This window comes from Carlito syrichta, unplaced genomic scaffold, assembly GCF_000164805.1.
Source record: "Carlito syrichta isolate Samal-C Ts95f unplaced genomic scaffold, Tarsius_syrichta-2.0.1 Scaffold316475, whole genome shotgun sequence".
NCBI lineage: Eukaryota > Metazoa > Chordata > Mammalia > Primates > Tarsiidae > Carlito > Carlito syrichta.
In genome coordinates this window covers 200,518-219,051 of record NW_007260571.1, presented here as the reverse complement: position 1 = coordinate 219,051, position 18,534 = coordinate 200,518, and the positions used below count along the sequence as shown (strand labels likewise).

The window sequence follows — 18,534 nt, the reverse complement described above, 5'->3', positions numbered from 1 at the left end:
GATTGCCCGAGCCCGCGAGTTCGAGACCCGCCTGGGCAACTTGTGAGACCTCATCTCTACAATAAATCTAAAAAATTAGCCAGGTGTGGTAGCACACCTGTAGTTCCAGCTACTTGGAAGGCTGAGGCGGAAGGATCGCCGGAGCCCAGCAGGTCGAGGCTGCGGTGGCCGGGAGCGGCCACTGCACTCCAGTCTGGGCGACAGAGTGAGACTCCCACTCAAAAAAAACCAAAAAACAAAAAAAATGGAAAGCAGTTAGAATATTCCTCCACTAAATTATGTATCCTTATGTATAAATAAATATAAATACAGTTATGATTTGTCATTGTGGAGCAGGATTCATATATATTCTTGTTCATTGTATTTTCACCTGACATGTAGTAGATGCTCAAAAATATTGTTGAATGAATGATACCATATTTAAATGAGCAAGTACATTTAACTATTCCATGTTCTGTGATAGATATATAGGTAGTTTATGGGTTTTTTTAATAAACAAAATCTAATTGAACTTCCTAATATATATCAAGTTGAACTTCCTTGAACATCCTTTGTTACGGTTAACTTATTAGATAAATTTCTAGAACTAAAATCACTAGGTAAGTATGTATATACATTTAATATGAATACTGGACTTCAAAATTGTTCTTCAGAAAGCTAAAGTTTTATATTTGTTCTAAAATTTTTACCTATGCTAATTTGTATTATTTTTCTTTTTAATTGTACTCCATTCATTAAATGAAAATTACTACTTTTAAATGTTACCTACTCAATTTTTAAAGATCGTTTTCCCTTTTATCCAGTTATTCTCTATAGATATAATTTTTCTGCCTATAATATGTCGAAGCAGTTCCTGAGTTAAATCTTTTTTTTTTTTTTGAGTTGGAGTCTCACTCTGTCACCCAGACTGGAGTACAGTGGCCGCTCCCGGCCACCGCAGCCTCTACTTGCTGGGCTCTGGAGATCCTTCCGCCTCAGCCTTCCAAGTAGCTGGAACTACAGGTGTGTGCTACCACACCTGGCTAATTTTTTGATTTATTGTAGAGATGAGGTCTTGCCGAGTTGCCCGGCCGGGTCTCGAACCCATGGGCTCAGGCAATCCACTCACCTCAGCTTCCCAAAGCGGGGGGTTACAGGCTTAGCCACTGAGCCCGGCTTCTGAGTAAATCTTAAAAGCAAATTTGGTATAGGAAAGAAGCTATCTCTCTATCTCAGGTTAATGAACAAATGGTAGAGAGCCCTTACCTCTAGAAAGTTTATTCCCTTTTTTCTCATTTTTCCTTTTATATTCAATATCAAGATTTATCTATAAGCTTTGTTTCATTAGCAGCCTTTTAGTTTTCACCAAAGTAAATTCTTTGAAGGAAGAATTTCTCAGACTAATTTTAAAATGTAAGATATCCCATGCAAATTACTAAATTTACTTATACAGTACTCATTTGATAAAGTCAATTTTTAAAAATGATAACCCAGCTGATATATGTGTCATTTGAGTTCCAAGGATTCAGTTGAAATTTGTGAGAATAATTTTAGTAATTTCACCCAATTTAAAAATCTTTCACTTCTCTTTTCACATGTGAGACATGATTTCAGTATTATGTTCTTTTACCATTTATTAATAGCATTCTCTGAAGAAGAGCAACAAATTCAGTTTCTGTTTTGCACATGCATGTCTCTTCATCTGTTACAGAAGAGATTAATAGTAAAATGAAATCCTATTTTGGACTGTTGAAATTCTTTTTGTTTTATGTTTCGGGCATTCAGTAATATTTTTAAAAATTACGTCTTGTGTTGAAAATCAATAATTAAAATCAATATTCAATAAAAGTGAATGAGTGTGTGTGAATAAAAAATATTAAAATAAAAAAGTGGAAGAATGTATATACTGTAAGAGGAAAACTATAAACTGAAATGCAAGGATGCTTGAATAATATAATTTTTACAAATTATAAGCACTTGAAGTAAACAATATTCTGTACTGATATTGAGTAATGTCACAAAGTTTAAGACAAATAACTAGAAGAAATCTCTCAAATTGTTTGTAAGATTGATTGGGCATTTGAGTGATTTAAAGTAAGTTAAGTCAGTAGTCAGAAGTAATACTAATTTATTCATTTTTTACATAAAAGTTCTTTCTGTTGGCAAGCCTTAATCTAAATATTAAACAAAATAGAAATTAGAATTTCTTTTAGAAGACATAATCTGCACATGTACAAATTTCCAGCCATATCAGAAAACTGAATACATAATTACCATAATTGTAGAAAGTATGTCTCTAGCCGGCAAGTTTGTCATTAATGTTTCTATATAGTATAACAGTCAGTAGTTATCACAAAAAGTTTTTATTAAATTTTTATTTCTATTTTTCTCAAATAAGTAATGGAATATTATTTTTAAATTTACTTTAAATTTTGATTTTGAGAATTTTAATTGTTACTATGCATAGGTTAATATTGTAACCACTGTGGAAGAATTTAAAAATGTAAAGACAATATTACCTATTTCTGCCTACAAAATGATTTTTTATATTCTAAATCATCATAATAATAAACATAGTATGTAAACATGCTGTAAAATGTGATAAAGTGATATATCAATTAGTGTAAAATAATCCTATACAGATCTAGTATATGAAACCTGAGGGAATCAATAGAAAGTGGCCAAATTCAATATGTGTAAGTACTTCTGTTAATTTGAAATGTATTTCATTTCATTTCACTTTGTTGATGTTCATTTATTATGAGCGCAGACATTTTTTTCTTTTACTTTTTTAATGCATTTTTATATAAATTTATACCAAAGGACACACTTGTAATTTATTAAGTTTTAACTTGTATAAATTCTGATTTTTTAAAGTCCACTGTTTCATGATGTACTAGTAATAGCCCAAAGATAATACTCTGAATGTATCTGTGATTTATATTTTTTCAAATAACTAGTTTATTATTGAAAGTGTTATGCACAAATGGTAAAAAAATAGGAATAATAGAACAACATATGTATACATACACACACACACACACACACCCCAAAATAAAAGACTGATTTATACTTCAGGTTTCTAGAACTCCTGAAACAGCACTGAGACATATCCGTGTTATCAGGTGCTTAGGTATCCTTCTAAAAAAATATTCCGTGTATATGTAATCATCATTACCTAGGTTAGATATATACCCCCTTTACTGTTCATGGTAGCACACCATACGTTTTGTTTCTTTTTTTCCTTAACAGTAGTCTTGATTTATATTTTAGATAAGTGGCCTTCTATAAGAGTCAGATAAAAATAATCATTTCTTTAGCACCCTGTGTGTGCTTTATGCTGTTAGATGATTTGCAAGTCATTTTGGTAAATCCCTGGGATACTTCAGGAGGTAACTGAAATTTGTCCTCTAGTACAAATAAATAGGTCCAGGAGAAATAAAATAACTTGCCCAAGATCCCAAGGTCCCAAATACTAAGTAGTTAAGCTAGAATTTGATTACAGTTCTGCCTGATTTAAAAACTCACAATCTTTTCACTAACTTGATGTAGCAGTGTTATACATATCCTCTTTTTCTTTTATCCTTTACTTAGTATTTATTGTTTTAAAGTAGTGATTGACTAATGTGTAGAGATCTGAATTATTAAATGAAAGGTTATTTTCAAAGTCCTTGTTATTCTGAACTTCTTTATCTCTTAGTTTGGTTTCTAGCCAAGGATAAAGGCTATGGAATTCCAAAGACATTAGTTAAAATTCTGGCTCTATTTTATTTTGTCCTGGATATTTAACTTACCTGAGCCTCAGAGCTACTTAAGTAAGTGATGGTAGCTATCTGATTTTTGTTGTGAAGTTAGAATTTTACTGATAGATATAAAGAATATAGCACAATGTCTGGCAAATGAAATGATAGTTAAGTCTGTCTGTGATGATAGGGCTAGACCATAGAATTCCTGGTTTCTTTGCTTTACTTGGAGATTTGATGAATACTTGTTCATCCTAAGTACCAATAATCTTTGAATAAGGGTAGTACCTTTGTTTTTTCATTTAAATATGTGGAACCTGTTTTCAGCAAATATGAACTGTAGTGAAAAACCATATCCTTCTAATTGAAAATATATACATTTTATTTCATTGAAAATTATGTTGCCATTATATGTCATTGTTTAATGATAATAAACCTTGTTGGAAAATGAAGTATTTTTAATATTCAATTTGGTGTTAACCAAATTGTTTTCTTTCTTTTCTGTCATTTAGTACAAGTTGGGTGTACAAAGTAACCACAGGAAATTTAAGTTCTTCTTCTGTGATTATATGTATTATGAGTTGTTTGGTAAGCAGAAATTATAAATCATAAATCTGATACACTAACTTTCATTTCTTTTAAAATTTTGTGTTTTATTTTTATCTTAGACCCAGACCTTATCTGTTTAAAGGAGATCATAAATTTCCTACAAATAAAGAGAACTTACCAGTGATTATTCTCTATGCAGAAATGGGTACTAGATCATTTAGTGCATTTCACAAAGTATTGTCTGAAAAAGCTCAAAATGGAGAAATTCTGTATGTCCTTCGCCACTATATTCAGGTACATGCTTGTTTTTTTCCAAGATTGTTTTTGACTATAGAAAAAATTATTATGATAAATGTCTTAACTAGATTTATATAATTTTCACCAGAATAGTATTTAACATTTTTTTTAACTTAAAAAAAGTATTACAATGAAGAAATATTTTATATATTGGGATTCTATCTGTTCTGGGGGTATTATGTTTATAATTCTTTCCCCAATAATATATCTGGCACAAATTTTAAAATTTGATAAAAACCAAAAATGAACTTTAGTAATATGTGTACAGGAAGTCACTAACAGATGAACAAGCTCTATTCCAAGAGCACGTTTGTAAGTCCAATTTGTTTTAAGTCCAACAAAGTTAGTCTAGGTACCCACCTAACATACTCAGTTATATTGTACTATATATATTTAACAGGCTATACTGACACCTGGTGGAGAGAAATAATACATTAAGAAGTGCAGGTGTGCATTATTAAAGTTTGTAAATTGAAGTTTCATATGTAGGGGACGTACTGTATAATATTTTCTGGGACTCAGACAGTTATTTTTAATAAAAACGTATGACAGGCTGGGCACGGTGGGAAGCCAAGGTGAGGGAACTGCCTGAGCCCACAGATTTAAGAACAACCTGGGCAACTTGGCGAGACCTCATCTCTACAATAAATCAAAAAATCAGCCGGGCATTGTAGCCAAAAAAAAAAGTATTACAATGAAGAAATATGATTTGTTTGATATACTGATAGTGTTACATCCTGATAGTTCTTTATGCTTCCTGCACAGAAAAGCTGATACACTGAGATAGCAGTTGTTACAGCAGAGAAAGTGTTTAGGAATCCCAAAGCAGCTAAGCAAGGAAGTCGAGAGATATTTCTCAAATATGCATCTCTAAGAACTCAGGGATTAGGGTTTTTAAGGATAATTTGAGGGATTGGGGGCTAGGGAATTGGGACTGCTGATTTGTTGGGGGTGAAATTATAGGGGTGTTGTAACTGTCTTCATGTGCAAAGTCAGTTTCTTGGTATGGGTTACAGGTCCAGGTGGTGTCAGTTAGACCACAAGAATGTAAGGTTCAAAAAATATATATATATATTTTTAGTTGGAGTCTCAATCTGTCACCCAGGCTAGAGTGCAGTGGCCACACTCATGGCCACCCCAGCGTCAACCTGCAGACTAGGTGATCCTTCCATCTCACCCTTCCAAGTAGCCAGAACTATAGGTGTGTACTACCATGCCCGACTAGTTTTTTATTTTTTGTAGAAATGTGGTCTCGCCAAGTTGCCCAGGCTGGTCTCGAACCTGCAGGCTCAGGCAGTCTGCTCACCTCAGCCTCCCAAAGTGCTGGGATTACAGGCTGAGCCACCGAACCCATCCTGAAAAATATCTTAAAGAGCAGTCTTTGATTTTATAATAGTGATGTTATCTATAGGACAAACTGAAGTCCTGTGACCACTGGTTACATGACTTCTGAGCAGTAAGCAACTATAGAAAAGCAAGCTAGGAACTGGGTTGGTGACTCACACCTATAATTCCAGTGCTTTGGGAGACTAAAGCTGGAGGATCATCACTTGGGCCTACGAGTTTGAAACTAGCGTGCGCTAGATAATCTAGCAAGACCCTGTCTGTATAAAAAAAATTTTTAAATAGCCAGACATGGTGGGGCATGCCTGTAGTCCCAACTACTCAGGAGGTTGAGGTAGAAGGATCACCTGAATTCAGGAGGTTGAGGCCATGGTGAGTCGTGATAGTGCCACTGTACTTCAGCCTGGGTGACAGTGTGAGACCCTGACTCAAAAAAAAAAAAAAAAAAAGAAAGAAAAGAAAAATAAGCTAAGAAACAATAGAGACTGGTTATCATTTATGCCTGTAGCTGAGCAGAAAGGCATATGGGAGGTGAGATCCTTGGTGATCAGAGCTGCTGATGCATCAAGAAAGTCTGGGGCAACCCCTTCGGGTTCCTTCCCACTGTGGAACTTTTCTGTCCTTTAATAAATCTTGCTTTCTAAAAAGAAAAAGTTTGCATGACTTCTAGCCCATTGTTCTTCAAGAGAAAAACAAATTCAGTAATCTTGCAGGCAGCCCCAGGAACTAGGATAATCATGCATGAAGAAAGAAAAGGTCAATAAGTATAACATATCTTATGATATAGCTATGTCTATACCTTAACAAAATTCAGGCCCCATCACAGTACTAACCTTGTGACCTTTTATTAACTTTACAAAGGCAGTTTCAATAGTATATTCAGTATTAGGTCAAAGTGTTAAACGTGGTGTAGGAATACTCTTAACCCTAATTCTTTTTGGAGCTGACTACTTTCTCATTCAGATTTCTGGTCAAATGTCTTGTCCCCCTCACCCCATTGGTATCGCACTATCACTTTATTCTGTTTTAATGACTCTGTAGCACTTATTACTATATCTTAAATTTATTTTTTAACAACTTCAAACACAGACACACACACACACACAAAATGACCATGAGAGGAATGACTCTGCCTTGTTATTGCTGTGTTCTCAACATGGAGTGTTTTAATTTGCATTTCTCAAATTATTCACTCATTCGCGACTGCTGATGTGAGTGTATGTCATTCTGAATTCTGTTCCGGGTTGCTGATGACATGGGTTTACCTCATTGTGGAAGACTGTCTTTTGGGGTTTGTAATCTGAATAACAATACAAAGTATGGAATGCTAGTCAGAGTGGTGTCTGAGGCAAATACTGGATATATCTGCAACTTTCAGCAGTATTGTGAAAAAGGTGACAATTTATAAAAGACCATTTCACTTGTGCTTAACAACAGAAGTTTGCAGCAACCAGCTTCAGATTATTTTTATTTTCATCCGCTCTCAGTATTAGGAAAATGAAAAATTTGCCGATTGTGCATGTGTTAAGATTTATGTATTAATATTTAATTTAATAAAAACATTACAAATATGCTTATAAATTGCCTGTCCATAGCCTTTGCCTATGTTTATTTTGGATTCTTTTTTCTCATTGATTTATAGATGTTTTTAATATATTCTGAATATTGATCTTTTCATCCTACTTTATAAACATCTTCTAGTGTCTTTGTTTTTCTGGTATTAAAAAGTTTATGACATTTTCCACAAGTGTTGATTGTGATGTAATCAAACTTATCCAGCTTTTCCTTAATGATTTCATTCATGATGCCATAAAGACATTCTCTTATCTTATAAGAATTGAAGTTCCATTTTTTATGTTTTGGTCTTTAATCCATCTGGAATTTATTTGAATATGCTGGGGATACAGGTGTAATTCTGTTTTTTTCATATGGAAAATCTTTGATTTTCACACACTTCACTGAATAGTCAAGTTTTTGTTTTACTCTATCATATACCAAGTTTTCGTATAGGCATTTAATGTTTTCAGACTTCCTGCTCTGTTGCAGTGATATATATGTCTATTCTATACAAATATAGCATCATTTTAATTGCTGTTGCTTTAAAATATACTTGTTTTGCAAAATACCTGGCTGTTCTAGCTTGGTGTGTATTCATGTTAATTTTAGAATTCATTGACCAGGTTCCATGAAACGTGTTGGGATTTTTGTGGGAGTGAATTGAACTTTTCTGATTTATTTTGGGAAAATTTGTCCTTTGCATACATTGACCTTTGTTTTCCATTAACGTATTTTTATTTCACAGTTAGTCAGATGTCTTTTTGGAAAGTATCATCTGTGATGTACAATGTTGGGTTTCAGTAGTCACATAGAGTCATGTGTCAGTCACCTTAGTACCATCATATCTGCATACAGGTTTCTGGGAACATATGTTAGATAAATGCCTGGAAGTGCTATTGCTGAGTTGTGTGGTAAATTGATGTTTAGCTTTATAGTAAGCTGTCTTCCAGAGTGGTGATATGACTTTATATTCCCCCCAGCCATAAAAGATAATCTCTAAATCCTAACCACTACTTCTTAATGTCAGTTTTTGAATTTTAGCCATTCTAGGTGTGCAGTGTTACTGTGGTTTTAATTTGCATTTGCCTAATGACGAATGAAGTTGAGTGACTTTTCACAAGGTTTGGTTGTTTTTGTTTTGGTGAACTATTTTTTTGTTGTGTTTTAGGAGTTCTTTATATGTTCTAAGTAAAAGTCTTTTAATCACGTGCGATTTACAAGCATATTTTACCAGTCTGTGAATCATCATGTCATTCTCTTAACAATGTCTTTTACAAAGCACAAGTTTATAATTCTGACCAAGTCCAGCTCATCCATTTTTTTTTCTTTTATGGATTATATTTTTGATGGTTGTATCTAAACACTCATTACTAGTCTCAAGGTCATGCAGATTTTATTCTAGAAGTTTAATGGTTTTATGTCTTACATTTAGGTTTATGATCCATTTGAATTAATTTTTGTTCAACTTATGAGTTATGTGTTGAGGCTTAATTTTCTGCATATGGATATCCAGTTCTAACATAATTTATTTAAAACACTTCTCCGCTGAATTTCCTTTATATAATTGTAAGATACAAATGACTATTTGTATGGGTCTATTTCTGGCTTCCCTTTTCTGTGCCGTTGATCTGATATGTTCTCACATCAACATCACACTGCTTTAACACTTTATAGTGTTATACTTTATTACTATAGCTTTATAAGCCTTGAGATAAGGTCATGTGAGTCTTCCACTTTGTTATTCTTTTTCACAATGGTTTTAGTTAATCTAGCTCCTTTGCCTTCTCATGTGAACTTTAAAATCAGCTTGTCTGTACCTACAAAAAATCTTGCTGGCATTTGATTGATATTACATTGAATATTAAATCAAATTTGTGAGAATTGACATCTTAATATTGAATCTTCCAATTGATGTGAATGGCAATTCTTGATTTATTTAGATACCCTTTGATTTATTTCACTGGTGTTTTTCTTTTTTTCCAATTTATATGCCTTTTCTTTCTTTTTTTAATTATTGTGATGATTAGGACTTCCAGTTCATGTTCAATGGGAGTGGTGAAAGACGATATCCTTGTTTTTTTCCTGATCTTGGGGGAAAGCATTTGGTCTTTTACTATTAAGTATAATATCAGATGTAGGATTTTTTTTCTTTTTAAGATGACTTTTAGTAAGTTAAAGATATTATCTTTTATTCCTAATTGAGAGTTTTTATTATGAATACATGTTGCATGTTGTCAAATGCTTTTTTGGCATTTATTGAAATATGATTTTTCTTGTTCAATCTGTTAATATGGTAAATTACACTGATGTTGACACAGCCTTGCATTCTTTGGATGAATCTCATTTAGTTGTCATGTATTATGCATTTGATAAATTGCTGGAGTGATTTGCACACATTTTTTTCAGAGTTTTTATATATGTGTTCCTGAGGGATACTGAAGTTTAGTTCTATTTGCTTGTTATATGTTTGTCTAGTATTGGTATAAGGTTATTGCAAACCTCATAAAATGATTCAGAAAGTGTTCCCCCCTCTGTTTTCTGTAAGAGATTGTGTAAAATGTGCACTATTTGTTTCTTAAATGTTTGGTAGAAGTAAAACAATCTGGGCTTGGAGTTTTCTTTTTTGATTTTTCACTGTAAATTTAATTTATTTAACAGTTATAGGACAATATAGTTTATCTATTTATTTTTCTTTGGTAGTTTGTGTGCTTTAAGAATTTTGCTCCACATGCAAGTTGTTGAAATTTTGGGTAGAAAATTTTTTATACTATTTTCTTATTTTTGTTTAATATCTGAGGGAACAATAGTAATGCGTCCCTTTCCTTTTTTGCCTGATATTAGTAATTTGTGTTATCTCTGTTTTTATCTTATCCAGGCTAGAGGTTTTATGATTTTATTAATATTTTACAAGAAACAGCTTTGGTTTCATTATAGGTTTTGTTTTCTATTTTTCTTTTTAAAATATATTTCTCTATTGTACTGTTACTTTTTTTTTTGCCTTGCTTAGGGTTTAGTTTTCTGGTCTATATTTAGTTTCTTAAGGTGGTACTTAGGTTACTGTTTTTAGACTTACCTTTATTGTTTTCTAATATAAGTATTTATTACATATATTTATTACCTTGTTACTCTAAAAAATGCTTTAGTTATATTGCACACATTTTTATATATTGCATTTTAACGTTTATTTGAGCTAACGCATTTTTAAATTTCCCTTGAGACTTTCTCTTCGACCCATTTTTAAAAATTTCTAAATTATACATAATACATATTTTCAGGGTACGTGTGATAATTTGATACTTTCATATATGTAAAGATCAAATTAGGGTAATTGGGATATCCATTGCCTTAAATATGTCCCTTTTCTTTATACTAGGAACATTCTAATTATTCTCTTTCAGCTATTTTGAAATGTACAATAGGTTATTGTTAACTGTAGTCAACCTGCTGACCTATCAAACAGGAGGTCTTATTTCTTCTGTCTTACTGTATGTTTGTAACCATTAATCAACCTCACTTCCTCCCCCTCACCTTTCTCTCCTTCCTGACCTATGGTAAGCGCCTGTCTACTTCTGTCTTTATGGCATACATCTTTTAGCTTCCATATGACTGAGAACATATTTGTCTTTCTTTGCTTAGCTTGTTTTAATTAACGTAATTCTTCTCAGCACTATTTATTGATGAGACGTTTCCCCGTTGTATGTTCTTGGCATGTTTGCTGAAAATTAGTTGGCTGTAGCTCAGCCTCACTAATCATCAGAGAAATGTAGATCAAAACCACACTGAGGCGGGCTCAGTGGCTCAACCTGTAATTCCAACATTTTGGGATGCCAAGGTGAGTGAATTGCCTGAGCCCACAGGTTTGAGACCAGCCCTGGCAACTTGGTAAGACCTCATCTCTACAGTAAATCAAAAATTAACCTTGTGTGGTAGCGCGTGCTTATATTTCCAGCTACTTTGAAGGCTGAGGTGGAAGGATCACCAGAGCCCAGCAGGTCAACTCTGGGGTGGCTGTGAGTGTACCACTGCACTCCAGCCTGGGCAACAGAATGAGACTCCAACTCAAAAAAGTAAAACACCACGTCGAGATACCACCTAACCCCAGTGAGAATGGCCATGATTAATAAAACAAACAACAACAGATGCTGGCAAGGATGCGGAGAAAAAGGAATGCTTCTACACTGCTGGTGGAAATGCAAACTAGTGCAGCCTCTTTGGAAGACAGTGTGGCAATTTCTGAAAGAACTAGAAATTGACCTTCCGTATGACCCAGCAATCCCCCTATTGGGAGTATACCCAGGGAAACTCAAATCATTCTACAAAAAAGATACCTGTATAGGCATGTTTGTTGCAGCTCTATTCACAATAGCAAAAACATGAAACCAGCCATGCTGCCCATCAAAGCTGGACTGCATTAAAAAAATGTGGTGCATATACACAATGGAATAATATGCAGTCATAAAGAAGGACAAACTTATGGACTTCGCAGCAACTTGGATGAATTTAGAGTCTATCATACTCAATGATTTATCACAGAAACAAAGAACAGAGTACCATATGTTCTCACTCATAAGCGGGCCTTGAACAATTATCATAATACTATAAGCAAGGGATTGGCAATAGTGGGAAACTTCCAGGGGGTGGGGGGTGGGATTGGCAGTTGAGGGAAACTGCCAGGGGAGGAGGGGGCACAACTCATCAACAAGGGTACCTACATAATGAACATTTGTATACCTAACCCTGAATTGTACGCCACATTTTTAATTTCTTTTTTTTTTTTTTTTGTCAAGTTGGAGTCTTACTTCATTGCCCAGGCTGGAGTGCAGTGGCACACTCCTGGCCACCCTGGTGTCGACCTGCTGGACTCCAGCAGTCTCTTTACCTCAGCCTTCCCAAGTAGCCAGAACTACAGGCACACGCTACCAGGCCTAGCTAATTTTTTGGTATATTGTAGAGGTGAGGTCTCGCCAAGTTGCCTGGGTTGGTCTTGAACCCGTGGGCTCAGGCAATCCACTTGCCTTGGCCTCCCAAAGTGCTGGGATTACAGGCTGAGCCACTGAGCCCGGCCTACATCTTTAAAATTTAAATAAATAAATAAATAAAACTGAAGTGTGAGGAAAAAAATTAGTTGCCTATAAAAATGTGTATATTTATATCTGGGTTCTATTCTTTTCCATTGATCTGTGTGTCTGTTTCAATCCCAATTTCATGTTGACTAGGTTGCTGGAGCTTTGTGTGGTATATTTTGAAGTCAGGTAGTGTTATATCTCCAGACGTGTTTTTTTTTGCTAAGGGTTACTTTGGCTATTTGAGGTCTTTTATGGTTCCATATGAATTTTGAATTTTTTTTATTGTTTTGAAAATTGAATTACATTTTAAAAGTGCATTGCATCTGCGAATTACCTTGGGTAGTATTGACATTCTAATAGTATTCTTCCTATCTATGAGCATGGAATAGTTTGTGTGTGTGTGTATATGTATGTGTCCTCTTTAATTTTTTTCATCAGTGTTTTATAGTTTTCTTTGTATAGATCTTCCACTGCTTTGATTAAATTAATTTCTAGGTATTTTATATTCTTTGTAGTTATTATAATTGGGGTTGCTTTCTTTATTTCTTTTTCAGAATGTTTGTTGTTGGCCTATATTAAATGCTACTGAATTTTGTCTATTTTGTATCCTGCAACTCTACTGAAAGCATTTATCAGTTCTAACAGGTTTTTTTTGATAGAGTCTAGATTTTTCTAAATATTAGATCATGTTTGCAAACAAGGCTAAATTTGACTCCTTCCTTTCCAATTTGGATGCCCCTTTTTTCTTTTGTCTTGCCTGATTGCTCTGGCTAGGACTTTTAGAATTATGTTGAATAAAATTGGTGAATGTGGGCATGCATTTCCGGATCTTAGAGGAATAGCTTCAGTTTTACCTTGTTTAGTACATTGTCAACTGTTTCTCATATATGGTCTTTATTATTTTGAGTTATGTTTCTTCTATACCCAGTTTGTTGAGGACCGTTATCATAAAGGGGTGCTGAATTTTATTGAATGCTTTTTCAGCATATATTGATCATATGATTTTTGCTCTTGATTCTATTAATGTGATATATCACATTTATTGATTTGCATATGTTGAACCATCTTTGCATTCCTGGAATGAATTCTACTTGATCATAGTGAATGATCTTTTTAATGTGTTGTTGAATCCACCTTGCTAATATTTTGTTGAGGATTTTTATATCTATGTTCATCATTTTTTTTGTTATGTCTTTGTCTAGTTTTGCTATCAAGGTAATGCTAATGTCTTAGAATGAGTTTAGAAGTATTCCTTCCCTTTCACATCTATTATGCTTATAGAGCAGAATTTCTAGGGCTGGGGATGGTAGTCTCACCTCTCACCCCCCACCCTCCTTTTCTTATTTTGGCCTCAGGGATATTTCTCCCTTCATTCACTTGTGATGCTTCCTGTGGGTTGAGGTAGGGACAGTTCTCATTCTGGGAAACCCGAAGATGGTGGGGAAGCTTGTATCTGTCTCAATCTCACTTTTTCTAGTATAGAAACCTGTGAGTCAGGGGAAATTTTTTCATGCACTTGGTGACAGGCAGATTGGGGAAAGGGGCATTGCAGATATTGAAGTCTAATTCTCTTACTCTTTGCCCAGAATTTTTTTTACTTCTCTGTTGCCCCAGAAACTGTATTATTCTTATACTTGAGTTCTGGAATATTGCTTGTAATAATCTTGGTGCTGTACATTTATTTTTAGTTTTCTGTGGTGGGGAGTAAAGCCAGCTTGCTTCTGAATACCGCCATTTTACAACCCATAAACTGACTCGTGTGTTATTTAGAAGTTGAATTTCCAAATATTTTGTGATCTTCCAGTTTTTTTAAATTGATTTTTTAAAATTGATTTTTAGTTTAGTTTTGTAATGGTCTAAGATCATTTGTATAACTTTTAAAAACACTTTTTAACTTGTGTTTTATGACTCAGAATATAATTTAGTTTTGAGTGTTCCATGTATACTTGAGAGAAATTAATCTTCTGCTGTTGTCGGGTGGAATGTTTGCTACATATTTAAAGTAAGGTAACATTGCCTCAGAATATCTATATTCTAATTGACGTTCTGCCTTTATTCTATCCACTTCTGTGAGAGGAATATTGAAATTTAAAACTATGAATTAAGATTTGAGTTTCTCATCTGTCAGTTTTGTCCTTTATATTTTGAAAATCTGTTACTAATACTTACATACTAACATTGTATGTCAGTTGTAGAATTGAGTCCTTTATCATTATCTTTCATGTATCATTAAGCTCTTTGTTATCCCTGATAATATTTTCTCTTCTGAAGTCTTTTTTGTCTGGAACTAATATATCTATTCCTACTTTTTTTTAGTTAATGTTTACATGATGTATCTTTTTCTACTTTTTTTGTCTTTGTAGACATCATATAGTTGGATCTGTTTTATCTAATCTGATAGTCTTTACCTATTAACCAGTGAATTAGAATATTCATTTTTAAAGTGATTTGAGTTGTTGGTTTAAAAATCTGAAACTTGCTTTTTCTGTTTGTTCCATTTGTACTTTGCTTCTCTGTTATGTCTTTCTTTGACTGTCTATCTCTGTCTGTCTATTGATTTCTCTATCCATATATACATATATTTGTTTGAGTCAGTCTCACTCTGTCACCCAGGCTGGAGTGCTGTGGCATGATCACAGCCACCACAGCCTCAACCTGTTGGGCTCAGGTGATCCTTCTGCCTCAGCCTCCCAAGTAGCCAGAGCTATAGGTGCTTGCTACCATGGCCAGCTAATTTTGTATTATAGAGATAAGATCTCACCAAGTTGCCCAAGCTGGTCTCGAACCCCTGAACTCAGGCAATCCTCTCATTTCCACCTCACAAAGTGCTAGAACTCTCTATATTTTCTCTTTGTCTTTGGTTTCAGGAGTTTGGAAATGAGATTCATACTTATTTATCCTGCTAGATGTTCTCTTGAGTTTTTGGATGTGTGGCTGGGTGTCTTTCACTGAGTTTAGAAAATTCTTGGCCATTATTTTTCCCCAACCACTGCCTCCCTCCCTTCTATTCTTTTTTTCTTCTCCTTCTTGGATTTGGATTATATCTACATTAGAACATTTGATCTTGTCCCACAGCTCCTGAATGTTCTGGGTTTTCTTGTTTTTTCTTCACTAATTTTTCTCTTTGTGAATTCAGTGGGGGTATTTCTGTTGACCTGCCTTCAAGTTCACTGATTCTTTCTTTGACTGTGTCAAGTTTAATTATGAGCCTGCTAGAGGAATTCTTCATTTCTGTTACTGTACTTTTCATTTCTAGTATTGCCATTTGGCTGTATTATAGTTTCTATACATATGCTGAACTGCCTCTCTGTGCATGTTTTCTAGCTTTTTCAATAGAGCCTTTAACATGTCAGTCATAGTTATTTAAATTCTCTACTGATAGTTTCAACATTTTTTATATATCAGAATTTGATTGTTTTGTCTCTTCAGACTTTTTTTTTTCCCTTGCCTTTTTGGACATCTTGTGAATTTTTTCAGTGTTGAATGCTGGACATGTTGTATAGGATCATAGATAACTGATCATGAACCTTGACTATGCCTTTAGTGTAGGTCATGCTTTTCGTGTAGGTAGGATTGAGCTATTCTGGTCAGTAGTTGGGTTGGGTTTAATATTTGCTGTCTGAGAGAGTTCCGGCAAGATGGCAACGGGGCAGCTCGGTCTGTGAGACTCTCCACTAAGGAGAACGCGAAGAGACTGGATCTCTCCCTGGAGGCTGCAGATCCCATCGTCGGCAGCCTGCTCTTCACACAGAGCTCAGCCATAGACTTCCCTGAGGCATCACTGTGGTCTGGGCAGCTACTGTGGCTGCTGCTGCCACCACTGCCTCTGCGGCCAACAGCTATTCCACGTCGCACCACCATTGCCTGAGGCGAGCCGTAGCCGCCGCCTCCGAGGCAGCCATTACACATCGCCACCTGTGCCTGAGGCGATTCACGACCTCAGACCTTGAAGCCCCTGCGAGCAAGATCTGCTGAGGTCTACTACCACCGAGTCGCCCGCCAGGCCCTGGGTCTCTTCCCATGTGCCTTGAGGCAACATATCCCTCCCCTTAGGGGCGGGCGAGCAGCTGAGATAAAGACCGTCTGAAGCGAGGGATAACACCACCTGCTGGCGACTCAAGGTAACAACACCGAAAGGGGAAAAATGGAAACCTGACAGACACAGGCCAGGTCTGAGTGGTGAATGGGGCAGTTGTGAACTGAGTGATGATCTGCACTGCCCTTCACAACAGGCCAGGGGCAACTGATCCTAACTGTAAACAGACTTGCCAGCCTGAAAAGACAGCTAGAAATCAGAGCTGAAAGGACATTCGACTTAAACAAAAAGTCTCAGTGTGTGCTCAATTGGTTCTGTTAGTCTACTGACTTGATTCTATTTTTTGTTTTGTCCCCCCCCACTTTTTTTCCCCTCCTTCTTTTCCCTTCTTTTCTTCTCTCTGTAAACCATATCTTTGTATAGAGGAATAGCACACCAGTAAGGAGGTTGGTAAGCTTGTATGTTACTAACATTGTATGTTTTAGTTCTTTTTTGTATGGGAGTTGGTTAGTTTGTAGCTGTGGTCTGTTGTTTTTATATGTTCCAATTTATGTCTCTCTCTCTCCATTTGTTGGTACACTCTCTGTTTTCACCCTTACTTCACTCTGTCTCCACCCCCCTCTTCCCCCCACTGCCTGCTCCATTCTCTTCCCTCTGTGAACCGCATTTTATTTCAGGGAGTAAACCTACAACTCCACTGCACGGGCAGATTCCAAGGCAGTGGGAAGTGGGTTTCAGATTATTTATACACCTGTCGGCAGATACCAGGACCTGCAGATAGATTTTGAATCACAGCTCCCCCCATAAGTAAATCTCAAAAACTGCAAAAAGGACCACCCCCAACCTACAGTGCAACTCCAGAATTGAACAAAGAGGGCATACATAAAGAAGAATAGGAGATTGAACAAACAGAAGTAAAAACAACCCCTCCACCCCTGAATAACAGAATTAAAGAAGACGGTGACATGGAGGGAAGGAAAAAGTAGGGAAGGGGAAAACAACAACAACAACAACAGCAAAAAATGCACAAATGAAGAAAAACCAAAAGAAGAGTATAGGTCTCACACAGACCCCTGGGAGATCAGACACTGAGAAAACAGATTTCTGAACACAAACAATGAAGAGCCCCCAGAATGACTGGTCACATGCAACAAACCCAGACATCAAGACATTAATAGAGAGAATAAAAGAAATCGAGGTGAGACAAGAGGAAAATAGGAAGGAGCTAATGTCAGAAATAACAGCAGTAAAGAATACTGTGATGAAAATAAAAAACAAACTAATAAGCATGGAAAGCAGAATTAGCCAAGCAGAGAAAGAATCTGAGAGCTCGAAGACCAAAACACAGAACTAACCCATACTGTCAAAAACATGGAAAAGAAGCTCAAAAAGACTGAACAAAACCTTCAAGAAATGAATGATTACTTCAAGAGACCGAACCTAAGAGTAATTGGTCTTCCTGAGGCAGAGAGAGAAACAGAGGCCACACTGGAACAAACATTTCATGAAATCATTCAGGAAAACTTCCCTCATCTCATCAGAGATGCAGAAATTCAGACGCAAGAGATTCAGAGAACCCCTACAAGACAAAAATGAGAAGACCACTCTCAGACACATAATAATTCACCTAAACAAAGTAGGTATAAAAGAAAAAAATCCTAAAGGCAGCAAGAGAAAAAGGTCAGACTACCTACCAGGGAAGACCAATTAGAATAGCAGCAGATTTATCTACAGAAACCCTCCAGGCTAGGAGAGCTTGGAGCCCTATCTTCAAAGTTCTAAAAGATAAACAATTTCAACTGAGAATAAACTACCCAGCCATGCTAAGCTCCATCAGTGAGGGAGAATTGAAATCTTTCCCAGATATCCAATCCCTAAGAACCTATGCTGCCACAAGACCACCTCTACAAGAAACACTGAAGAAAGTATTGAACACAGAAGAAAAGGAAAAAAGAACAATGTT

The 18,534-nt window shown here is 35.5% G+C and overlaps 1 protein-coding gene across 1 annotated transcript in view; it reads left to right on the top strand.

Annotated features, from left to right (window-relative positions):
• LOC103277092 (UDP-glucose:glycoprotein glucosyltransferase 2-like) overlaps window positions 1-16,403 on the top strand; it is a 37,704-nt gene extending 21,301 nt beyond the window's left edge. Inside the window, exons 5-6 of the mRNA XM_021707268.1 lie at window positions 4,391-4,565; window positions 16,215-16,403. Of these exons, the coding sequence (XP_021562943.1) occupies window positions 4,391-4,565; window positions 16,215-16,403 (364 nt within the window). The remainder of the gene's footprint in view (window positions 1-4,390; window positions 4,566-16,214) is intronic.
• The last annotated feature ends 2,131 nt before the right edge of the window (window positions 16,404-18,534 follow it).